Source organism: Astyanax mexicanus, chromosome 21, assembly GCF_023375975.1.
Source record: "Astyanax mexicanus isolate ESR-SI-001 chromosome 21, AstMex3_surface, whole genome shotgun sequence".
Lineage (NCBI taxonomy): Eukaryota > Metazoa > Chordata > Actinopteri > Characiformes > Acestrorhamphidae > Astyanax > Astyanax mexicanus.
In genome coordinates, this window is record NC_064428.1 from 32,568,112 (window position 1) to 32,593,876 (window position 25,765).

The 25,765-nt window shown below is 37.5% G+C and overlaps 2 protein-coding genes across 2 annotated transcripts; one reads left to right on the top strand and one right to left on the bottom strand.

Annotated features, from left to right (window-relative positions):
- Positions 1–1,036: 1,036 nt before the first annotated feature.
- rnaseh2a (ribonuclease H2, subunit A) lies at positions 1,037–13,793 on the bottom strand. Its single transcript, XM_049469713.1, has 9 exons — positions 13,730–13,793; positions 10,073–10,223; positions 9,911–9,982; positions 6,487–6,613; positions 5,114–5,201; positions 3,953–4,090; positions 2,505–2,592; positions 2,216–2,339; positions 1,037–1,362 (listed from the first exon to the last, which is right to left on the bottom strand). Exons 2-9 carry the CDS (start codon positions 10,197–10,199, stop codon positions 1,203–1,205), a joined length of 924 nt encoding a protein of 307 aa, XP_049325670.1. The 5' UTR covers positions 10,200–10,223; positions 13,730–13,793; the 3' UTR covers positions 1,037–1,202.
- Positions 13,794–14,473: 680 nt separating this feature from the next.
- prdx2 (peroxiredoxin 2) lies at positions 14,474–25,364 on the top strand. The gene is made up of 6 exons (XM_022674583.2): positions 14,474–14,620; positions 18,846–18,963; positions 19,201–19,354; positions 23,144–23,266; positions 24,206–24,336; positions 24,909–25,364. Exons 2-6 carry the CDS (start codon positions 18,861–18,863, stop codon positions 24,989–24,991), a joined length of 594 nt encoding a protein of 197 aa, XP_022530304.2. The 5' UTR covers positions 14,474–14,620; positions 18,846–18,860; the 3' UTR covers positions 24,992–25,364.
- Positions 25,365–25,765: the final 401 nt, after the last annotated feature.

Sequence of the window (25,765 nt, forward strand, 5' to 3'; positions counted from 1 at the left end):
TATGATCAAAAACATCCAATTTCTTGCTCTTTTAGAACTTTTTTTGTTATATATTTGAAGAGACTGTTGGTATATATATTGTATATTTCCGCCGACCCTTCATTTGACCACAAGGAAAGATTTATAGTAAATTTAATTGAGCCATTTCACCAAATTTCTGTCCCCAGGAAATTACAATGTGCACATAAAATACATTTTATTATTAAGCATAGTGTATTGTACAGTGTCCTAAATGCAAATTTATGGTATGTAATTTTAAATAATTAAAAACACTACTTAGAACACTAAAAAATAGCATTTGTTACCTGTACCCTCCTCTCTAACTATAAACTTTACCATAAAAATATATATAAAATTCTTCAGAGATGTACATTGTTTGCATTATGTGACTCCAAATCCCATCTATGCTTTATTTTTTTTTTTCATAATAAATCCATAATATTTAAGTTAAAATACACATTTTAGTTGTGTCCCTGGGGTTTCACTCATTTCTGTTACCGTAAAACATTACCCCATCTGAAACAAGTTAACAACAACAAGTCACATCTAAAATAGGAAGTGACATCATGTGCTCAGTGTCCGCATGCTATTAACACAGAAGCCATTTAGCTATTTTTCATGTTTTTGCTAATTCTCAAAGCTAAGGAATGCGAACTCATTCCTGTTACTCAAAACATAAAAATAATAGTGAGTGCCAGTAACAGGAGCGAGTTCCAGGAACAGGAGTGAGTGCCAGTAACAGGAGCTTTTTTTTGTCATAAATATCAATTATTTGAACATGCAGTCAACCATTTCTTTAAAATAAAGACTTTCTTGAAACATGCTTTTTAAATATTACATGAGTTTTGTAACCATCTTTGGATTAGAAACCAAAGAAATTAAATGCATAGGTTATTAGATTCAGACAATAATAACTTACATACTACCATTTCATTAAACAAACACTTGCAATAATGTGATTTTAATTATTAGTTTAATGATGAAATAATATACAAACTTAAAGGCAAATTATAGACAATAATCACATCAACACACGTTTGTACTGTATAAAATATGCATTTTTATTACTTTGATATTAAGAAAATATGCATAAAATACAACATGACAATTCCAGCAGACACTGGACTTTAGTGCTGAAGCTGCAGAACTAGCTCTGGAAATCTACTCCGAGTGTGTGTGTTAGTGTGTGTGTGTGTGTGTGCTCAGAGTGTGTCGACGGTCTGTAATCGGCGCTCAGTAAAGAAGCGATGCGTCTCCCGAGTTTGTGTCTGGCCGGCTGGTTTGTTGCGGCCGAAGTACGACAGCATGGAGGTGTTGTTTTGGCGAGCTGCTGCTTTCTCACCATCTTCCTCGTCGTCATCCCTACACACACACACACACACACACACACAAACACACACACAAATATTAATAAACTTTTTTTTTTACGCATGTGTGGTTTTTGTACTTATTATGCGTTAATTGTAGAAAAACAGTACAAATTTCTTACTTAAATTGTGCCAAGTGTACTTAACTGTACTAAAATGAAACTTTTAAATATACTTGGGTAACATTTAAACATACTACTTTATGTATTGTATGTTAAATATGTATGTGATCTATTTACATTAGAGAACAAATATGCTTCTTGGTCCTGTCTTTGTAAGTAGCACACTTCTAGTATTCTTTGTTGCATATAAAAATATATTTTAATATTCTGTACTACAATTTTTTGCGTGTTCCAATTTCACTTTAATTTGTAAAATGAATAGTAGTAATTTAATTTACTTTCTAAAAAGTTAACTGCTACATTACATACAGCTGTTTTTAACACACTTTGCTAAAAACATTTTTGTACATTCGAAAAAGAACAAAAGTTTTTTTTTTAAATACATTTTGTACATTTGAAAAATAAAAATTATATTTTTTAAAATAAGTATTTTAGAAGGATATTGAATTAAATACAAAAAAACTAAAAGGTGTTTCCTCAGGGCCTGCATGGAGGAAAATTATCTTAATACAGGAGGTTGTGAATTGCACAGTAAACAAAAATAAAATAATACAGTGATATACCACAAAACCATCAGAATCTTAAAAAAAAAAAAAAAAAAAAAAAAATTATCACTGTCCATCACTTGTAAGGAGCTTCTGAATAATTTATCTACTCTAATGCCAGTCTTGCTTTCTAGTCATTCTCCCCAGGCTGCTAAGCACTGCCCCCTGATGGTGAACTCACCAGTGTACTGTAACTGCTTTACTGTCCATTAGTGTCTGTGCTGTGCTCCAGCTGAACCGCACAAACTGAGGATATCCAAACACTGGATCCAGATACTTCAGCATCCAGCTCTTAGTCTTTGGATCTGAACACACACAAACACATTAACACAACACGGACGCATCACTGCAAGTTCTGCATGATTACAAATAACCATATTAACGATGCTGACCGTTGTAATAAAATAATATAGTCTCATGTGTTCCTAGTTAGTTTAGAGTAAGGTGAATGAAGTGGTGCGAGTGCTGACCGTTAGGGTATCCTGAACCGTACTCCGTGTCCACCTCCCCGAGATCTTCTGCAAACTTCCAGTCTTTCACTACTCGATCTCTGGCCACCTGTCAGAGATTCCCACAAACATTAGTGACTACTATTTATATATAAAAAAAAAAAAAATAATAATAATAATAATATCATATAGTATATTTTTATCTGATTAAATCACTACAAAATTCTGTGATTAACTGCAATTAATCACATTTGTTTTACTTTCAGATGCAAATTTTTCTAGTGGATATATTTATATTTAAATGTAAATAAAAGAATGACTGCAAGAAAAGTAAAATGCAATTACTGTTTATTAGTGGCGTCAATTATATATTGTATATTTGAGAGGAGACAAAATCAACGCAGGGTGATGAAATAAAGAATGCAGGGATGAGGAGCAGGGCAGGAAAGTGTGTGTGTGTGTGTGTGTGTGTGTGTGTGTGTGTGTGTGTGTGTGTGTGTGTGTGTGTGTGTGTGTGTGTGTGTGTGTGAGAGAGAGAGAGAGAGAGAGAGAGAGAGAGAGAGAGAGAGAGAGAGAGAGAGAGAGAGAGAGAGAGAGAGAGAGAGAGAGAGAGAGAGAGAGAGAGAGAGAGAGAGAGAGAGGGGGGGGGGTAAATTACGGCAGAAGTAGGGGTCAAACTTGGTGCCTTAACTAATTTGCGTTAAAAAAATAGTAACGCATTACTGATTCCAAATTAACAGCGCGCGTTAACCCTTTAACGTTGACAGCCCTAATATTGCATTATTTCAGAATATTTTTTTTATAATATTCTAGGCAAAATGACCAAACATTCAATTTAAAAAAAAAGAATTTAAATACTTAACTACTGCAACAAAATTCATATTAACGTTTATTTGGAGATATTGTAGAAGACAATATGAAACGGCACACCCATAATTGGGATTTTCACCAGATTGTAACAGTCAAAGTCAACGAAAAAACGTGATGATACTAATAATGCACTCCATATATCCATGATAGATATAATCTGTGTCTAGTAGACATTTAATGGGAGAACAGTGTGAATTTTCCATTTACTACAAACAGCAAAAAAAGCATAATATCTCAATATTTCATTGTATTTTTACAACATTTTTATTTAGTACATTTTACCTGTTACCAGTCAACTGTAGTGATTCTGATCCAGTATGAATCTGCAGAATGTGCAGAATTCACAGAAACAGAAACAGCTGGAGTGATTATGATCCAGTATGATTATGCAGTACAGTTCTACAGTCTCACAGCAATTCTAGTGCAGTAATTTTAATCCAGTATGAATCTGTAAAACGTACAGTGTATGTATAGTTGTGAGTTTACTGGTGAGTATTTGTGTTTCCGCTGTATGAATGGGTTAAAAGCAGAGGACACATTGCACCTGTCTCTAACTTGTGCTGAACTTCATTTTCATGCTTTACTTGCTCCACACTCACCTTGGCACAGATACTGGCTGCACTGACTATGGGGAAGAGAGAGTCTGCTTTGGGTCGCACTGTAACTTTTATTCCAGGAAAACGTTTAGACAGCTTCTCCTCGTACTTTTCTGCTGGACCCACTGTATCCACAAATACCTGCAGAGACAGGAGCACAGACACTTCATTAATTTATTACACACTTACTGTTAGATAGTCCTATATCAATAAAGACTAGCTAGTTTCTCAAAAATAGTCCAAAAGCTCATTTTTATGCTGCATATTAAGAGGTGCACTTTTACATGGGTTTGTGTATTGGCAAGAACTTAGCGATGTATGTATTGCGTAACAGGCTTTACAATTAAATATATCTCGATATATTGTGAAACTGTATGCAAGGTGGAAAACTGAGTGTAAAAAACACACACCATATTTATAAAATCGAAGTAAAAGGAACGTTTACTTTTCATCCAATCAGAACAGCAAAACCTGAAGACAGTACAACACTGTCCCCTAGTGGTCTGGTTTAGATGCAATACAAAAAAAATCTACTCAAAATGAAAAAAAAAAAAAAAAAAAAAAAAAAAAAAAAAAATTATATATATATATATATATATATATATATATATATATATATATATATATATATATATATATTTAATATGACGATACCTTAATATATGAATTTTTACGTAACATCATGTCATATATTCTTTTATGTATCCCTTGGTTTATTTACTTGTAATATTTTAAAAGGCACATTCAGGTCCAAAACAATGGGACATACAAGTGGGTTATAAATAATAATATACATTAAAAAAAAAACACACATAAAAATATGTATATTTCCAGGAATCTCCTGCATTTTTTGATACAATACAATGCTTCCTTGCTCTAAAACATCTGATTCAAATGATTTGTTTGTTATCAAAAGTTAAAATAGAAACGTATAATTGCTATATCCACAAGAACTGATGCCAAAGACGGTTAATGCAGGAAAACCACTAAAGCATGCAGGACAGGGTGGCACCGGAATTTGGTTCAAGAAATACCGGTATAGGTAAATACCAACGCCATGCAGGCACTGCTGCAGGCATGCAGGAGTAGATATGATGTTTTATACTGCTGGTGTTTAGACCACTTTAAATAGAGAACCCGGTTCCAGAGAACTCAGGTTCCTACCTCTTTAAGTTGTACTCCGGAGTCCAGAGCGAACTGCACCAAGCCAATAGCAGCGTCGTGTGACAGTGCATTTAAATTATACTTCGCCCTAAAAAGAAGGAGAGAGAGAGAGATGCTATTATAGTACAATCACAGAATGAACTTGAATAACACCGGTTCCTGGCATGCATGAGCAGCAGAATTGGCAGTAAGAGCACTTTTGTGGTGACTCTGAAATGTCCTGGTTGAGCTGGCAGTTTGTCTGCTTTCGCTTTCAGCATATTTGTGGACAGTGTGACTGGTGTTTCAGGCCCTTCATGTTAGATTGGACTCATAGTTGTATAGGGTGTGTGCACACCTGTGGACGACTTGAAGAGACTGTCCTTATTGTCTCTTAATACTGAATATTAACCTTAAAGTAGTGTGCATCACTTGTTTTTGTTTTGCTTCTGGGCTGAGAAAAGGAAGTGTAATCTACTTTTGCTCCAAATCTCAAATTGATTGTCTGTACACATGCATTTCTGGGCAAGCTCAGAGAAGCAGAGTCTGTATGTATGTATATAAGTGTATGTATTACACACAAAGTGATCTATTTTAAGCGCTTATTTCTTTTATTGTTAATAATTGTGGCTTTCAGCCAATGAAAACCCAAAAATCAGTGTCTCAAAAAATCTGAATATTATATATGAACCATTGATACTTTTGGCAGTGTGGGCAGTGTGCCAAGTCCTGCTGGAAAATGAAATCGGCATCTCCCGACAAGTTGTCAGTAGCAGAGGGAAGCATTAAGTGCTGTAAGATTTTGTGGGAAAACAAAACTGCACTGACTTTAGACTTGATAATAAAACACAGTGGATCAACACCAGCAGATGACATGTCTCTCCAAACCATCACTGATCATCAGTAAATTTTACATTTCATTTGTAAATCAAGGGAGCAGAGTCTGGAGGAAGAGTGGAGAGACACACAGTCCAAACTGCTTGAGGTCTAGTGTGAAGTTTCCACCAATCAGTGATGGTTTGGAGAGACATGTCATCTGCTGGTGTTGATCCACTGTGTTTTATTATCAAGTCTAAAGTCAGTGCAGTTTTGTTTTACCACTAAATCCTACAGCACTTCATGCTTCCCTCTGCTACTTTTATGAAGATGTGGATTTCATTTTCCAGCAGGACTTGGCACACTGCCCACACTGCCAAAAGTACCAATTGGACTTATATAATATTTAAATTTCCTGAGACACGGATTTTGGGATTTTTATCTTAACATAGATCACTCTGTATGTAATACATCTATATAATGAGTTTCACATTTTTAACTGAGTTACTGATACAAAGTAAATTTTTCAATGATATTCTAATATTTTAAGATGCACCTGTACATCTGTAATACGGTACCTCTGTAACATGCTGGTGGAGATGGTATTGGGCGACAGGATCTGAAGGGCCCAGCCAACAAAGCTCTTTGCCTCATCCAGCTTCTCGAACAGGTTCTCCCTCTCTGCTTCTGATAGAGTCTTTGAGTCTGCACACAAAAAAACAGCACAGCCGTACCTTTAATAATTTACCCAAGGCTTAATTTCCACAATTCAAGTTAAAATGTTTTAATTTTCTTGATGTTGGAATGAAACACAGATGAGGAAATATTATAATTGTGTTTATGTTGTTGCATAAAGCATTAAGAAGACAAAAGTTGTTTGCAAACTCTCCGTAGTCCTGTCCTGTCTATTCTAAAAAGATCAAGGGAGTTCAAATGATGAGTAAGAGAACTGGCCAAGAATTTCAGCTGTAATATCTTCATCTACACATTTTCCAAATTGGAATTCGTTTCTGATGGTAGTAATGATGTGAAATTAGCAGTTTAGCTGATCCAAATTAATCTGATAATTATTTTTCCTCAGATCGGATTGGGCTATCTTGACGGTTCACATTCACAAATGTGAGTGATCTGTATCTGTGTGTAATGTGAATGAATCTGTCCCTGAAACATCTTACATGCTGCACATTGATACCTGTATAAACATCTCCTTCTTCACCAACAACTAAAAACGTCATATTAGAGAGACGAGAGACTCGTAGCTTTATAAAGGGTTATAAATGGATGAGTTAGCAGCTCATATGTGGAGCATGTTTTGCTGGAGTGGAGAGTAAACAGCTGGTCTGAAGTTCATGCTCAGGTTGAGGAGGTGAAAAAAGGCCAGGCGGTTTGCTTTTGCTGTTTTTTTTTTTTTTTGCAGCTATAGCTGCACAGCTGCACCAAGAGATGTGTTTGTGGGTACGAGAGAAAAGCACGTAGCACTAATGCTAATGCTAATGTGTAAAAGCAAAAAAAGACGCATGAATTCAGATTTGGCCGTTCACATTCATGTCACATGTCCATGGATCGGATACGGCACGGATTTGGCACGTTCACACAGCCATTAAAAAAATCAGATTTGAGTCACTTCAGCCTGGTAATGTGAACATAGCCTATATAAAAAACACTAACCATAGTCACACAACACATTTTAAACCAATCAGCATCAAATATTTAGAGCATCAACTCAAGTAGGTGATGAAAACAGGGCGTAGGTATCAGGCAGAGCCTGCAGAGCTCGTTACAAACTGCAATGTGAAACCAAAACTAACCATATCAAATGTCTACAGTGCAATGAACTTTGGTTCAGGACACAGCTCAGAATTTAGGTGTAAAATTGCCCCTAGTTACATAGTTTTTTGAGCCTGAGTGGGGGGTAGGCGATATGGCCCCAAGATAATATTACAATATTACAGGGTATTTTTGCAATAATGATTATCTTGGAGATATAACACAAAAACATTATTTGTTTTTAAACGTTTAATTAATTAAAATAGAGTTTCTCTATGTTGTCTCTGCAGTCAGTAGAAAGTCAAAGTACAGGTGCTGGTCAACGAATTTGAATAATTTGAAATAGTGCAATCATGAAATTCTTTGAATGCATTTTTTGTGCAGAAAGCAAATCAGGTGTTCACCGCACCTGTCCTACTCGTTAGACTAATCACAGAACTCGTTACCTGGAAAAAAATTTGCTCAGCTGAGCTTTCCAAAAGGCCCATTTAGGCCATTTAACTGTGACACTGTTGTTTTATTGAATTAGAATAATGGAGAAACCGTTTCATTGAATTAGAATAATTTTTATTATAATTACAATCATCACTTTCTCAGTATTTTGTGGCTGCCCCCTTGGCTTGTATGACTGCCTGAAGTCTCCGCGGCATCGATTTGACCAGCTTGTCGCAAGTTTCCGCACTCACAGCTTCACTCCAGGCAGTGGCGATGTTCTGCTTCAGTTGGTCCAGCGTAGTAGGCTTTCTGTCGCGAATTTTCCGCTTGACGATGGCCCAAAGGTTTTCAATGACATTGAGGTCAGGCGAGTTGGCCGGCCATGCCAAAACTTAAAGCTGTTTTTTAGTGAACCAATCTTTGGTCGACTTTGCCGCATGAGCCGGTGCAAGATCCTGTTGAAATATGAAGTCTTCTTCGCCGAACTGTTCCTCAACAGTCGGAATCAGGAACGTTTCCAGAACATCTTGATATACGGCAGCATTGACAGTCTTCTTGAGGAAGCAGAGTTTCCCTACACCTCGAGCGGACATGCATCCCCAGACCATAACGCTCTGGGGAAACTTGACGGATCTTTTCACGCACTCGTGGTTGTAGGTTTCGCCACCACGACGCCAGACACGAGGACCTTGGTCACCGAAGGAGATGCAGAAGCATGATTCGTCACTGAAGACCACTTTCTGCCAGTCTTCAGCAGTCCACTCGCCGTGTTCTTTGGCCCACTTCAGCCGTTTCTCCATTTGTTTCTTGTTCAGCATCGGTTTTACTGCTGGAACGCGAGATTTGAAGCCGAGTTCGCGCAGACGACGGTAACTGGTTGATCTGGAGACGTCAGCGCCGGTCTGCTTGTTCCACAAGTCGGTGAGCTCGGAAGTGGACTTGAACCGGTTGCTGACTGCGATCTTTCTCAGCTGCTTGTTGTCGCGAGCAGAAGTTTTTCGGACGCCGGAACAGTTGGTGCGCTTGCTGCAGTTTTTCTTGAGAGCTTTGCAGACGGAAGACTGGCTGATGCCGAGCTGCTCAGCAATTTTGGTTTGGGTCAAGCCTTGTTGGCGAAGGGCTTGAATTTGAGCCACTATTCCGGTTGAGAGGTCGCGCTGCTTACCCATGATTGATTTTACAACTTCTAGAAATTCTACTCAACCCTGACTTTATACTGCACAGTGAACACTCTTCACAGAAAACAAAAATTCGAGCATTTATTCTAATTCAATGAAACGGTTTCTCCATTATTCTAATTCAATAAAACAACAGTGTCACAGTTAAATGGCCTAAATGGGCCTTTTGGAAAGCTCAGCTGAGCAAATTTTTTTCCAGGTAACGAGTTCTGTGATTAGTCTAACGAGTAGGACAGGTGCGGTGAACACCTGATTTGCTTTCTGCACAAAAAATGCATTCAAAGAATTTCATGATTGCACTATTTCAAATTATTCTAATTCGTTGACCAGCACCTGTATAGTGTCAAAGTATCAGTTGTTTATAACACCATTAAGACATAAAACATACAGAATACTGAAATAGTACATATAGAACTGTGTATACAAGTACTTCAAGTATTTCACTGGATTATGTTGTTTGAGATATGGAAATAGGTCCCAATGGCTGCTTCTTTCATTACAATACCAATACCATTGGGTGAGAATATCACATTTAGATAGTATCCAACATAGCGATATGATGCACTAGTACACAACTAGGTCAACATAAACCCATAAATACATGCACTGTATTTAATCTGACCTGCCACTTTCAGACCCTTCAGGTCCTCCTTTCTGGATACAGGACAGAAACATATTCCATACACCATCGGACCTAAAAGACAAAAAATGAAACAATTTCTCCTTAAAACACTGGAAACATTACTGATCTACAGAATACACATCAGACTTCTCTCTTCCTCACCCAGAACAGGACCCCTTCCAGCCTCATCGATACCCAGACAGCAGTCCTCGTTCTTACAGTCCTCCGGCACAGCGGAGGCCAGCCGACAGCTGACCGAATTATCTGCTTCAAATACACCCAAGTCCATGGCTGCTTAAAGGTGGGGCTTCAGCTGAAATGAAGAAAAAAAAAAACTTGTTGACCCTTACATAATTAATAATGTTTTTATCCTAGGTGCAAAAAAACAAATGCAGTTTGATTTGTTACTTTGATATATTGTGATTATCACACCCTAGCTTTATATAAAATACAAATAGCATTAAAAACAGACGCCTACATAACAGACCATTTTTTTCCCTTCCTACCTCATTTTGGTTCTGTTTTTTCAGTTTTCTTGCTTCTGAAAATGACACACTGCCTGGCCAAAAAAAAGTCTCCATTCAAGAAAGTAAATGATGTGGGGTTGATGCTGCAGTTGGTCTGCAGGTTTAGGTTCAGCAACAGTATGTGCTGAAAGAATGAGGTCAGCTGACTACCTAAATATACTGAATATAGACCAGGTTATTCCATCAATGGATTTTTTTTCTTCCCTGATGATCACAGCTATATTCCAAGATAACAATGTCAGGATTCATGGTGCTGGAATTGTGAAAGAGTGATTCAGGGAGCATGAGATCATCATTTACACACATGGATTGTTCACCTCAGAGTCCAGATCTTAACCTCATTGAAAAATATTTGGGATGTGCTGGAGAACACTGGATTGAAATAAATGTTGTAACATCGCAGAAGCTTGTTGAAACAATGCCACAGTGAATGTGTGCAGCAATCAAAGCTAAAAGTGGCCAACTAAGAGTGTGTGACTTTTTATTTTTGGCCAGGCAGTGTAAGTTACCTTCTACTGCACATCTCAAGGTAACTTTTACCTTAGACAAGGCGTCTTGGTGATGTTATGCATAGTAAACACACGTGACTATCAACGACCAATAGTACACAGAAACAAAGCTAATCTAAATCTAGTGTACCCAAAGCTAGCTAGTTAAAACTTTCTTTTGTGAGTTTTTTAAGTGGCCTTATCCCTACTAAGTAAAATGTTCTAATTGTAGCACTGAAAGAACACCTAAAAATAACCATAAATGCTTTTTAAAAGCGTGTATTTACAAGCTAACCTATTCAGCTTTGCTAGTTACCAGACATCCTAGTTAATAAACTCAAATCAATGATTTTCACGCAACTCTTCCGTTCCACCTTAAACCGTGCACCTTTGCATATACGCGCCGCTACAGAACACCGATAGCTACGCAATGCTATGTAACGTAACAGTGCTCCGTTTTTAAGGTGGAACGGACAGTCACGGCTAGCTGAACTTTAGCTCCGTTTAAATACATGCTAAAACTTTAGCTACACTAATAACGTGTTACTCCGGAAGCTTCGTAGGTTCATTAGAGACTATTGACCTTATTTATTTTAACACAAACTACGCAAATTCACGAAATAAAGACTTTTATCCACCGAAATAAACAAACATCGCTAACCTGCTGGGGTGCGTTTCCCGTACAACGACGGAGCCTAGCATTGAACTAACGTGGTACGATGCATCGTTAAACTAACTAACATCTGAAGTACGACCGTTTCCCGAAACCATCGTACTTTGTTGGTACCACAGAAGTCTGAACTATGTTGGTTTGAACCACCGTGGTCTTAACTAAGGTGTTTCCAGATGTGTTCGGCCAGACTTTCCCAGCAGAAAACGTGCAAAACTCACAATATTTAAAATATTATGCCAAAAATATGTTACTAATGTATCATTTAGGCTATTTATATTGTAATTATCACCAGAACATAACGGACAACAATACTATTAATAAAATAACAATGAACTGCAAGTAAAATGTAGACAATAATTGCTATATATTCATTATTATTTGTAACAGACAGTGTTACTTAAAAAAAACATACACCTATTTGCTATTGCAATATTTTTTTAAATTAAAATAATCACCATTCTGAAGAAGTCTTATTAAAATGAGACCTGAGAAATGTGTGTTACTCAGTGGTTCAGCAGAGCGCCTACGACGTGCAGCGCGCGGTGTTCTGTCGAATTGTGCAACCCATCGAGATGTGCTTCTCAACACCAGCGCCCATGCGTGGAAACATTTTTTATTTATTTATTGTTTTTTTTATGGTAATTCTGTTCTTTTTGGGTGCATTAAACAACCAGAAACCCCTTGCCATTATTTTTTTTATTTTTTATTATTTAGTATTACAAATGCGTAAATGACAGCTGATGATAATGAAAGTAATAATAAGTTAGCAATAATAAAAAACATAAGGTTTATAATCACCTCTAATAACCCTAAACTGTCTCCTGATATTTTGATTCAGGCTTTCCAAATATTCTACCGAAAGCATGTTTAAATATGGGGCTTTTTCTAGCAATTTTATATTTAAAAATTAAATATGCACTAGGGTAGTACGGTTTGACAGGGTAGCAAAACTCGACAGAACACCGGATGGAAACCTAGTTCGAATCCCAGTCGTGGTTTTATTCTCTTAATGTTTTTTTTTTTTCATAATGGCAATTAATGTTATTATTTTTTACATAAATATTAATGTAGCCTACATATTTCTACGTATTTCCTGTAATATATTATTTAACAAATACTAATTGATAACATTTGTATAGGCCTAGAAACACACGTTGTATTGCCTAAATGATACATTTTCTTTATTCACACTCTGTCTGGCCCTGTTACCTCCAGAGGATAATTAGGTAATTCAAAACACCTGTTTATTGCATGTCTCTATTTATTTTAAGACACTTTTTACTTAGTTTTTTCTTGTTATGAATATATTATTAAAAGACACCTTCTTGCCTACTGTATGGATATATTTGTTTCACTGGGTACAAACAATGCAAATATACCCTGAAAGGTCCTTAGGGTACAGGTGTTTACGTTAAAGCCATTTTAGAGTATTACCCCAGTGACAGTTTAATAGCCTTATTCACAGAGTGCATATAGCACAGTGGGTTTAAAAAAATAATTATTAACTATTTCATAAATGTGCACAGCACAAGTTATCTTTACTCAAGAGATGCCTGCTTGAATAATTGACACATCTTTCCAAGACTGTAAAATACATTTTAGCTAAAGAGCACTTCAGTGCACTCTTTTCACTACACTGAATTCATGTTTGCCAAATAAAGCTAAATGTTAAAGACATACATTAAAAAAGGACTGAATTTTATTATTTTACCTGGGCGCACATGGGTAAAAGTGAAGTGGCTCAATTAATGTAATTAACACAAACATTAAAAAAATAGGTACACTTGACATCTTAAATCCTCATGCAGCAATATTAATGTGATTTATCAGCTTTCTGAGTCCTACCGTCCATCGTCTGCACTAATAACCAGGAACTAAGCTCCTAACGACAGGTCTAGAGCTGTAGTTGGAACGACGCAGCTGAACCACGGTAGTTGCGAATATTCGCTGGAACTACGGTTCTGGGAAACACCTGAGTAGCTTAACTAAGGTTCGCACTATGCAAGTTACTAACGTGGTTACCTCCATAGTTCCAACCACGCTTTTGGGAAACACCTGCGTCGCAGCTGCATCGTCCAGACTATGTAAGTTGCTAACGTAGTTAGCAACTGAGCTTTTGGGAAACGTACCCCTGAGCGGCTCTGCAGACTGGAAAAGGCCCGGATGTAGCACACTCTAGAATTGGCGCCAGTCGGTCACGTGACATTTTTGACACCATGCTGTGTATTGTTTCGCTTAAAGGGACAGTACAGCTTTAATGACCCTTTTTACACGTATTTCTTGTTAAATTTGATTTATTGATGGAGTCTATTACTTGTTTTAGCAAACAAAAAGCTGCATTTACTATTAAGTTTATGAAGGACTTAATTTTGTTTCTTAATTATTTATTATTTATAATTGATTTATTTTAGTTTCTTAATTATCTTACCAACAAAAAGCTGTATCCACTATAACGTATATAAAGGGGTTAATTTTTTTAGTTGATGAATATGAATATGTTGTCAAAAGAAATGTTTAATTTAGTTTGTTTCACTGTTTGTTTTAATGTATCTTTAATGTCTTTGTTTATATTTAAACTGATTGGGCTGAGCAGTGTGCCTCTGATAGCTGGGAGAGGCACGGAAACATCATCCTTGCCTATAGCGCAGTTAAACCTGTGCGGACAAATTACCACAATAAAAGCATTTTTTTAAAGGTTAGAAAATGTTTATTAATTTTTTAAGCAGGACTGGTATTTCATTACTTTAAAAGAACACATTTCAACTATTAATTAAAAAAAAATATGGCTTAGGGTTTATGTGCCTCTTTAAAGTAGATAAATGCATTTGTTAGTAGGAGTGTCCACAAACATTTGGACATATTTGGAAAGTTGTATATTAACATAATCCCACCTTCTTGACTCTGGATCCGCCTCCTTGCCTTTTCTTCCCCCTGCACTGCTTACAGAAGTCCTTCGCCGGTGTGAGTGGAGAGAGTTGCAGCTGCCTAAAACAACCCTTTTCAGCTTTTAAGACCTCGAAATGTAAGTTTTTAAGGCTCGTGCATGCCTGTTTTTTTACATCAGACCTTTATAAACACGTTTAGGCTTGATTTAGTCCATGCATTTAGCTTGTTTTGGCGTTTAAAGTTTGTAGAATGGGACAAAAGAATGCAATACAGTGCTGTGCAGTGTAGTAGTTAGAGTGGCGCGTGCGTGCGAGGCTGAGTGCATTCAGTGCACCGGGTGCAATGCTTTTTAATTCATTTTTATTTAAACCTTATTTTTTGCATTTTGTATTATATCTGCCCATGCATTTGAGCTGTAATGGCATGTTGCTTCTTGTGCATCATAAAAAGCACTGGCTCCAGTGCTTGAAGTTAGCTAGTTAGCTTTTGTTGCTAGCATTTCTTATATAAGTTACCAAGATACATTGCTAGGCTAGGCCATCTAGTAAATTTAGCAAGCTAAATGCAATGCAAACATAATATGAACAGCTGCTAGCTTTTGACTATTGCATTGTTACAATTACAATTAGTTATATAGCTAATGCTAATGCTAGGGTGGCTAATATAGGCTATCTAGGTCATTATCTTGTCCCCTAGCTCAGAAGTTAGCTTCCTATACAGCATTTATATTAGGATAGCATGGCCTTTATCTGCTCAGAGAAGAGTCCAGCGTTTGTGGTGGACGTGTCCACTTATCTAGCTATCTCCTTTCCACACAATCAGCTTATTTCAGCGCCCTGAAATTCTGCTTTGTCATCCTGCCAGCTGATATCAGGGGAGCACGACCCCACCAAGGGGCGTGTTTACTTTCTTAGAAAAGTTCCCAACGACTGACTGACTGATTCACCCAACTGATCTATAGTTACTGTCCATTGTTGGAGAGCAGCAGAAGATATACTACCTAAAAATGATGAGTTTCTTTGATTTTACCAAATTAAAAAACCCAGGAATATAATCAAGAGGAAGATGGATGATCACAAGCCATCAAACCAAACTGAACTGCTTGAATTTTTGCACCAGGAGTGATTAGCATAAAGTTATCCAAAAGAAGTGTGTAAGACTGGTGGAGAACATGCCAAGATGCATGAAATACTCTGATTAAAAATCTGAACTCTTAAAAGATTATGAATATGAACTTGTTTTCTTTGCATTATTTGAGGTCTGAAAGCTCTGCATCTTTTTTGTTATTTCAGCCATTTCTCATTTTCTGCAAATAAATGCTTTGAATGAGAATATTTTTATTTGGAATTTGGAAGAAATGTTGTCTGTAGTTTATAGAATAAACCAGCAATGTTCATTTTACTCAAACACAAACCTATAAATAGCAAAATCAGAGAAACTCAGAAAATCCAGAAGCTAATTTTTTTCCAGAGCTGTAAGTGTTATTATTTTTGGATTGGGTTATTTAGCTATAAGTAAGTAAGTAAATACTAAATACAGAATAAAGTGTGTAGTGTGTAATAATGTGGCTTAGTCTTGGGAACCCTATTGTTTCTCTAAGCTCCCATGAGGAAACTGACAAGCATGTGACCTGCAGTGTGTGGGTGTGTGTGTGGGTGTGTGTGTGGGTGTGTGTGTGTGTGTGTGTGTGTGTGTGTGTGTGTAGGCAGGCCTGAGTGTGATAACTTCTCTTCTTGTGCTTTTATATGATGAAAGAGCTTTCAAGTGTCTAAGATTTTAGCCTTTACCTAATACTGGTCCATATATAATAAACATAAAGTATGATAAAACAATGTATAAAATAAACTTAGTGTATTTCTATTGAGTTTTATTGAGAAATTTCATATATGGGAACAGTTGGTGTGTGGGTGTTTGGGGACTGTTAGTGTGGAGGTTTGAGAAAGTGATTGTCAGTGTTTGGAGACAGCCAGTATGGGTGTTAATGGACAGTCAGTGGGTGTTTGAGACAGTCTGTATGTGTGGTTGTTTTGGGGCATTCTAAGTGTTGGGGTTTTGGGACTGTCAATGTGGAGGTTTGGCACAGTGACCGTCATTGTGGGTGTTTATGGGCAGTTGATGGGGACAATCGGCATGTGTGGGTGTTTTGGGACAGTCTCTGTGTGGGGGTTTGGGACACCAGGCATGTGTGGGTGTTTTGGGACTGTCTATGTGTGGGGGGTTTGAACACTTGGCATGTGTGGGTGTTTTGGGACAGTCCCATTGTGGGGGTTTGGGGACTGTCAATGTGTCAGTGTGGAGGTTTGGGACAGTGACCGTCATTATGGGTGTTTATGGGCAGTTGATGGGGGTTTGAGACACTTGGTGTGTGTGGGTGTTTTGGGACAGTCTCTGTGTGCGGTTTTGGGACACCGGGCATGTGTGGGCGTTTAGTGACAGTCTGTGTGTGTGGTTGTTTTGGGACAGTCTCAGTGTGGAGGTTTGAGGACTGTCAATGTGTCTGTGTGGAGGTTTGGGACAGTGACCGTCATTGTGGGTGTTTATAAACAATCAATGTGGGTTTAAGACACTCGGCATGTGTGGGTGTTTTAGGACAGTCTCTGTGGGTGTTTAGGGACAGTCTGTGTGTGTGGGTGTTTAGGGACAGTCTGTGTGTGTGGGTGTTTAGGGACAGTCTGTGTGTGTGGGTGTTTAGGGACAGTCTGTGTGTGTGGACGTTTGAGACTGTCAGTGTGGACGTTTGAGACGGTAATGGTCAGTGGTTGGGGACAGTCAGTGTGTCTGGAGACAGTCAGTGTGGACGTTTGAGACAGTGATGGTCAGTGTTTGGAGACAGAGTGGGTGTTTAAGCACAGTCAATCTGTGAGTGTGTGTATGGGTTTAAGACAGTCAGTGTATGTGAGGGTTTGGGGACAGTCAGTATGTGGGTGTTTGGTAGTGTTCAAAATACTCATGACCCTGGGGAGGAAGCTGTTCTAATAAAGTTTTAATAAAGCTTATAATGACAGCATCTTTCATTGGTGTTACTAATCAATGCTAAATGATTTCCTGATAAATCTGCTATAGCTTGTTTTGCTAAAACTGGTTTCTTCTTTTAAAAAGTTAGAAATTAGAAACCAGGTGCAGACTTTTGAATAATCACCAGTGTCCTCTATTTTGTTAGTAAAACTATTATGTCTTTCCTTGAAGGCCTTTGTTAAGTAGTGACCTTCATGTGTACTGTGATACAAATGGAGGAGTTTTTGTATATCACACTGGCCATGTCAGATTGTTTTAAGAAAAAAAACAAGGCCAGTTTAAAAGTATTTTTGGTGTTAAGACCATCTTAACTGCTCACTGTAATGGTTGCCCAACCATTTAAGAAGGACCTTTTGTGCCAAGCTCAACCACTGAACCACTGGCTCATCCAGATTTGCATTCTTCACTCAAATAACCTCCCACACAATTACTGAACACTATAAAATCTAAATAAAGACATTTACTTTCTGGAAATGCACTTTTTGGTTTGGTATTTACACCAGAATATAAGATTCTCTTTATTGTGACCGTAACCCATTAAACAGTAAAACCACGTTATTTATAGTAAAAATTGAATTATTCACAATAGATACCGAATAATCACTGCATAATTCATATTAAATACCAAGTAGTTCACACTAAATAGAAAATAGTTCATGGCAGAAAAAATTATACTGAATAAAAACATACTTCATAGTGAATGCTAAATCACTTATATTGAATACTTATTATTATTTTTTTTTTAAATGATCATAAAAAAAAATTATTAACTATCTAATCACTTGTGAGTAAAAGTTACACAGAAAAAGGCAGCCAGTCTGGTATTTCTATTGCTACGGTCCTAGCCCTGTACAGCTTGTATCTTTTGGATAGTTTATGAAGACGTAGGAAATAAATAAAAACAAAATGATCCCAAGCAGGATAAGGGATGCTGGATTTCATTTTATTTATGTGAGTAGAGTGTAAAAATGCCTTAATGACTTAAACATGCGTTCGTCAGCTCTCACTGCCGGCTCTTTCCCACACTCCCTGCTTGTGCTGTATACAGCAGTGCTCTGATATGCAGTGGAGTAGTTACTGAATAATTAATAGCAAATATCAAATAATGCATAGGAAGGACTTAATAATTCTTAGTGGATATTGAAATAGCAAGTAATAGTGAAATTGCAGTTACTAAGCCAACATTGTGCATATTGAATTACGTACGGTAGTTACAGATTATAGCAGATAATAAAAAATTCTGAATTGTTAAACTGAATGGTTTTGGGTCTGCAATTCCATATTTTGGACTTTTAAAGCTTCTTCTAATTCAGAACAATACGATTTTTTTTTCCTGTTCCCACCAGAAATCAGCCCTCAGAATGTCTGCTGGAAATGCTAAGATCGGCCAGCCTGCTCCTCAGTTTAAGGCCACAGCAGTGGTGAACGGCGAGTTTAAAGACATCCAGCTGTCCGACTACAGAGGTAGGAGTCTGTAATTACCTGGTATGAGTTTCTGATATTAAATGTCTAAGGTGCGGTGTCCTATTTGGTACCACAGGAATGCAATCCTGTCTTTCATTTTCTCTCTCTCCCTCTTGTTAATAATTGCCAAATTTCCCCTTTTTTGAAAGTAATTTTTGCACATTTTGCAATTTTTTTAATGTTTTGCACATTTTCTACAAACTCAAAAATAACTTTTTTCCAAAAATATTTCCACAGGAAAGTACGTGGTGTTGTTCTTCTACCCCCTGGACTTCACCTTCGTGTGCCCCACTGAGATCATCGCCTTCAGTGAGAGTGCTGACAAATTCAGTGACATTAAATGCCAGGTCATCGCTGCCTCCACCGACTCCCACTTCAGCCACCTGGCATGGTGAGGACCTTTTCTGATCTGTAACTTATCTGCAAAGAATGTTTAGTGTGTGGGTTGAATGGAGGTGGTAACAGAGCAGGGGATGGACCCCTAGGATATTGACAAAAAAAAAAAGCACTTTAAGGGTGTACTCGCACTAAGCACGGTTCTGCCCCTTCCGGCCTGCACTCACACTGTGTTTAAACAATCCGTGCCCGAGCACTCACTGCTCACTGATGGTTCTGACGGTGTTTCGGGCTTCAAAACCTAGATTGGCTACTTTTACTTTAAGCCTGATTATTTTATTGACTGCATATATCTGATGAGTTGCCAGATTTACAGTGTATCAATAGTTACATTGTAGCACGTGCGATGTCACCTAAGGCAATTAAATCAAACACGTCATGTTGCAATGTTTTGGTTCTTGACGCAAGAAGTAGATACACAGCGCTGTCTCTGTGTCTGTGTAAGTGACAGGCTGCTGCTGCCTGAGAATCGTAAGGGGCAGGGGGAGGGGGAGCACGAGGGGCGGGGCAGGAGTAAACAAGTGTGGTTACCTAGGTTACCATGCGGTTACCTCACTTTACGTGCTTGTAAACACACATGTCGAAAGCTGTGCACTTCAGTCCGGCACAGTTTTGCAGCACAGATATTTCCAGTTACAGGTGAATTTATGCTTTTAATTCCAGAAAAAAACAAACACTCTTATTTACCTTTTTAAAAAGCCATTTAAATGCCTCATTAAGGGCTGATTACTCTTGTTTTGCCGTTTTTCTCGGGTTTTGAGTGATCTGCTGACCCAGCTCTTGATTGGTCTGGACGCGAGACAGAGCGCAGGTCGGGGCGGGGCTGGTTTGCTCAGTTTCCTACCTAGATTCCTTTCTTAGTTCGATTCACTGTTGCATACAATCAGATCAGTGTGTCTAGTGTGGCACGTTCAGGGGTGATGAGTCTTTATTTACCTTTATTGACCTTACCTTGTTCCTTTTCGAGAAAGTCGTTTGAATTCTGTTAAACCTGTTTGCCTGCAGTGTCCTCAGAGCTGTGGTCATGAGGCCGCATACCTTCACTTTCTGTTGCTCTCTTGTCTGTGTGCCCAGTGTAGAGGTTTCATCTTTCAGAGGTTTCATCTTTCTTTCAGTTTCTGCTGCTGCAGCCTGTGGTGTTGCTCTGTATGTTAAAGGAGAAATCCGGTGTGAAATGGACTTGTGCTGTAGTGAAACATGATAACGATTGTAAACTTTTTATAAGCATTTTTTGCAGTATAAGGTGCATTTAAAATCCTTTAATTTTCAGAAAATCGCCAGGGCACCTTATAATCCAGTGCTTCTTATGTATGACTTTTACAAGACAGGTATTAAGGAGCAGTATTAAGCCACTGTACTGAAGTATAGAGTTATACAGGAGTTTCAGTTCAGTTCTCCAGCACTGGGACTGGAGTAGTATTAGCATTAGCCGCTAACCACTATTTCCCTGTTCAGAGGTAAGTATCATCGGCCTGTATCCTGCTCCTAACCCTGGCTATCACTGCTGGAGCAGCATTAGCATCATCCTCTAACTGTTAGCCTCTAATGCCAATTTGGGAATCTAAGCTTACTGCAAATAAACGGAAGCGCTTTGCTCACCCAAATAAAAACAGTCTCCAGGAGAGAAATCTGTGTAGATTAACATCCAGCGCTCGTTTGACTTTAAAAGTTATGTGTCTCTTTTATTACAGTTTTGTTTATTTAGCTTAGCTTTGCTTAACTACGTAACCCAGCAGCAAGACCTGCTGAATTAAAAGTTCCTAATATTCCTTATCTCTTATGAAAATAGACTAGAAAATAAACGTTCATTGATGATGCACCTTATAATACAGTGCACCTTAGAGTGCAAAATATAAGGTAATGAGGGCATAGTGTTACCTATGCAAAGAAATCACTATTTTTACACCATTTACAAACACAAATTAGCTCCACAGAATTAGGTAGAATTCTGAGGACCCTAAGGTTTAAAATGAGGCACTAAAAGCTTTGGTAGTGCACAGATAGCTTATTAAAAAAACACTGTAAATTCTCTGGAAAGGTCATTTAGAGACCTAGTGAACCAGTGAACCGTTCAGCATGATGTGCATGTGTACGTACGTGTATGTGTACATGTACGTGTCGCTCAGTGGACTTTGTGGAGCTTCGCCAGCCACTGCTTTATCTAGGTTTGCTCTTCTTAACCTGCCTCTGTCTGATAAGACCAACAAGAGCTAGTAGGCAGAATAGTGCAGATATGGGCCAAAGAGTAACGGTCGTGCTCCAACAATCTACAGAAATTTATTAATTTTAAATGTTTTACCTTATTACTAAATGTAAAGGTGTGAATGAATAGAAATTTTGTCTTATTTATGTATTCAAACTGAGGTCGTTCCTTTGCTGTATCAATAATTATTAATTTTGTTTTACATTTTTATTTAAAAAGCAAAAGATATAGACGTACAGTACCAGTCCAAAGTTTGCACACACCCCTTCTGATTTAATCAGATAATAAGCAAAAAAGGTGTCGGCCTCCGTCACCTTTATGAGGTCATCTGAAATGGCGTTAAGTTAACAGCTGTGCTGAACTCATCAAGAGTTAATTACTTGAATTTCTTGTCTCTTAATAAAGTGTTTGAGAGCATCAGTTAAAGTAAAGTAGTGAAGAGGTAGAGTTACAGGTATACAGTGAATAATAGCTCTATTTGAGTAATTAAAAAAAAAATGTTATTAAAAATGAAGCTCAGTCAATCTAAAACAATTTTAAAAACCTTAAGTGCAGTCGCAAAAAAAAAACATTAAAAACATTATAATGATGAAACTGGCTCTCATCAGGACTACCGCAGGAAAGGAAGAGCAAGAGTGTCCTCTGTTGCACAGGATAAGTTCATCACCAGTTGAGTTACCAACCTCAGAAAATGCTTTATAAGCTATAAGTTATAAGCTCTATCCGGACCGGATTAGTTTCTCAGGGGGATGCCTGTAAAAAAATATTCACATTTTTACTCAGTGATAAAATTCTTGCATCCAAACTGCAATTGAAAAAACAGGAGGAACAGTAATGGTATATATATATATATATATATATATATATATATATATATATATATATATATATATATATATATATATATATATATATATATATATATATATATATATATATATATATATATATATATATAGATAGATAGATAGATAGATAGATAGATAGATAGATATGTGTATATATATTTTTTTTTATCTTTATTTTTTTGTGTCTTTTTTTCGTCACGTAGTCACTTGGTCAGTAGCTCCTTCATTTCCGCTTGCACTGGAAATTGTAAAAACATACAGCAGATAGGATAAGACAGGGATGAGATTTAACCCCTTTAAAATGCCTTGTCCTGTATACGGGCTACAGGTGTAGGTGATACAAAATACTTATTTCTGCACTAAAAAAACTTATTTATATTCTGAAAAGTTTGAGTGTTTTAAAATCTCATACAGGACACTTGGAGAAGCTGCCTGTTTTCCTTCTTTTCCACTTAATAATTCCAGATTAGTAACAGGAATCAACCCAAATTCTGCAGGTTTGAAACTAGATTATGCTTTTCAGTAATGTTTCTTATCAAACATGAAAGCTTTTCTGTAATGCTTGAATGGAAATTGTGTTTTTCTATTGGAGTTTCTTCATTGCCCAGTAGGAGGAGACCTAACCCACATTTTGGATTGCACAAGTTATGACACTGTTAGTGTTTTGGTATGTGATTATTCTCGGTTAGTCCTGTAAGAATGTTCCTGATGTTCTTTGATTCTCTCGTTTCAGGATCAACACCCCAAGGAAACAGGGTGGTCTGGGCCCCATGAACATTCCTCTGGTGGCTGATCTGACCCAGTCCATCTCCCGTGACTACGGCGTGTTGAAGGAGGACGAGGGCATCGCCTTCAGGTCTGTACTGCAGCTACGCTGCTGTAGTGATGCAGTTAGATTCATGCCACTAAAAACTTGAATATGAATTGTATTATTTTTAAAATACTCCCTAGAAGACAGATTCTCATTTTCTGACCAAATCCATAATTTATTAAGGCTTTTCACACAATCAGTTGTTTTAATGTGATTCATATCCGACATCCAGGGTTTGTACAGTCATGAAAAACATGGAAAAGTCATGGAGTTTGAAAATAGCAATTTCTAGGCCTGGATAAGTTTCAGAAAAATATAAATAAATAAATAAATAAATAAATAAATAATAAAAATGTTTTGGAAAAGTCATAGAAATTTGGTCGACACATATCTGTGTTTCCGTTAATCAAAAAAAAAAATATTATCTTGAGCGAACAAATACGTCAGCTCAGAGTTAATTCAGTAATTTAAGCCTACACAGTGGAGCTCTCAGGATCTGACACACATTTTATTATTTTATTAAAGATTGTGTGTTAACTTCTTTTTTTTATCTGATTCATTTTAGACCTACTATAATCAGCTTTAATTATAGTTTTAATAGATTTTTTTTTTTTGGTCCGTGTCTGCACTGATGTTTTGAAAATCGTATGGTCGTGAAAATTTGCCTTGAAGGTAGTCATGAAAAACCCTTATAAAAATATTATGGAAATGTATTGGTTAAAAGGTGTATGAACCCTGGACATCTGTCTGAATGTTTGGGCTTTGTAAGCGGCAAGCATGAAAAATAAACCTATCAGAGACATCTGTCTAACTGTTGAGCTCATTAATCACAAAAGTACTGGTAGGCCAAGGAAGTCCTTCACTGTTGATGGCAGAACAATATTCACTAATCTTCAGTTAGTGATTTATAATATTCCATTAAACAGTATGTTTATATATATGTGTGTGTGTGTGTAATTTCTGTTCGACTGTTTTTGTCTGTAGAGGGCTGTTTGTGATCGACGATAAGGGCATCCTGCGACAGATCACCATTAATGACCTGCCGGTGGGCCGCTCAGTGGACGAGACCCTCAGGCTGGTCAAGGCCTTCCAGTACACCGACAAGCATGGAGAAGGTGAGTTCAGCATGCTGCTTTTATTATTGGTGCTAACGAACACCATCGCAGAGTCGAGTAGTCTTAACCTGTGTTTTTTCTTCTTCTATTGTTTAATGGGAGACAATAGTCTTATTTGGAGGAATACATGGAGAGCTTCGGTTACAGTGCATTACTGGCTGATAACGGCACTCATAGAACACCCTCTTAGCCAATCACATTGCAGGGTCGGAACTAACTGTGGTATAATATGAAGTATAGAGAGACTCCGCCCATGTAGCTGGACACTCAGGTGTTAAACTCTCTGGACCAAAGTAGCAGGTGTGAAAAGTACATGCGTGCCAAAGCAAGCCATGATGCCCCCACCCCCATGTTTCACAGGATAAGTGAATGGTGTATCAGTCCATTTGTGGTTAGTGGGTTCATCATTTGTCAGCTTTTTCTTTTGTGGTTTGCGGCCCCTTTCATTACTGCTATTTTGGTTTGGGACAAATGGAAACAACTAGACGTCCACCCAACAAACCAAACAAGCATTTTCTTAACTTCTTTATACTTTACTCAACTTCTTCTTTTCATATTCTTTTTTTCTGCAGTCTGCCCTGCTAACTGGGAGCCTGGGAAGGACACCATCATCCCTGGTGTTCAGGAGAGCAAGAAGTACTTCTCCAAGCAGTAACTCTGACTAACACAGAGTAGTCCTGGAGCCCCAGATACTCCGATACAGAGGGGCACTACTGAAGCACTTAACGCTAGTCACTGAGCTCTTGTTAATCTTGGTCACCCTGGTGTCCTTTTTCTGCTGTTTACGAGCCTCAGACAGAGATTCCCAACATTAACACTTCCCCTGCTCCCTGTACCTCCTCTGATGATGCTGTCTGTGAGTCGGTAGTCCCGTGCACTGACATTTTGCCTAGTTTTTGTTCCATTTTCAGTCTTTCTGTTGAACGTTTGGGGAAGGATTTTGTACTTTTTGACCATTTAAAACTTACCATCTGAAGGTGTTAACATTCTGACGTTGTCAAATAAAGAAAATTAAGAAAACACACAAACTTGTATGTGGCTTGGTTCTTTTTAACAATTTGGAAACTGTTTTAAGTGTTCTGGCCACTAGATGGAAGTCTTTCATCAGTTTAAAGGCTCATACATACTATATAATACTAATTAAGAGACCACTTCAGTTTCTGAAGGAGTTTCTCTGATTTTGCTCTTTATAGGTTTATGTTTGAGTAAAATGAACATTGTTGTTTTATTCTATAAACTACAGACAACATTTCTCTCAAATTCCAAATAAAAATATTGTCATTTAGAGCATTTATTTGCAGAAAATGAGCCTTTAGATCTCAAATAATGCAAAGACAAAACAAGTTAATATTCATAAAGATTTAAGAGTTCAGAAATCAATATTTGGTGGAATAACCCTGATTTTTAATCACAGTTTTCATTCAGGCAG

Bases quoted from the DNA above. Each gene is read 5' to 3' on its own strand.
- prdx2 (XM_022674583.2), top strand. From the start codon at position 18,861: ATGTCTGCTGGAAATGCTAAGATCGGCCAGCCTGCTCCTCAGTTTAAG. The intron at 18,964-19,200 runs GTAGGAGTCTGT...ATATTTCCACAG, and splicing joins CCAGCTGTCCGACTACAGAG to GAAAGTACGTGGTGTTGTTC. The intron at 24,337-24,908 runs GTGAGTTCAGCA...TTTTTTCTGCAG, and splicing joins CACCGACAAGCATGGAGAAG to TCTGCCCTGCTAACTGGGAG.
- rnaseh2a (XM_049469713.1), bottom strand. From the start codon at position 10,199: ATGGACTTGGGTGTATTTGAAGCAGATAATTCGGTCAGCTGTCGGCTG. The intron at 5,202-6,486 runs GTACCGTATTAC...CCTTCTTTTTAG, and splicing joins TCCACCAGCATGTTACAGAG to GGCGAAGTATAATTTAAATG. The intron at 2,593-3,952 runs GTGAGTGTGGAG...AATCTCTGACAG, and splicing joins CAGCCAGTATCTGTGCCAAG to GTGGCCAGAGATCGAGTAGT.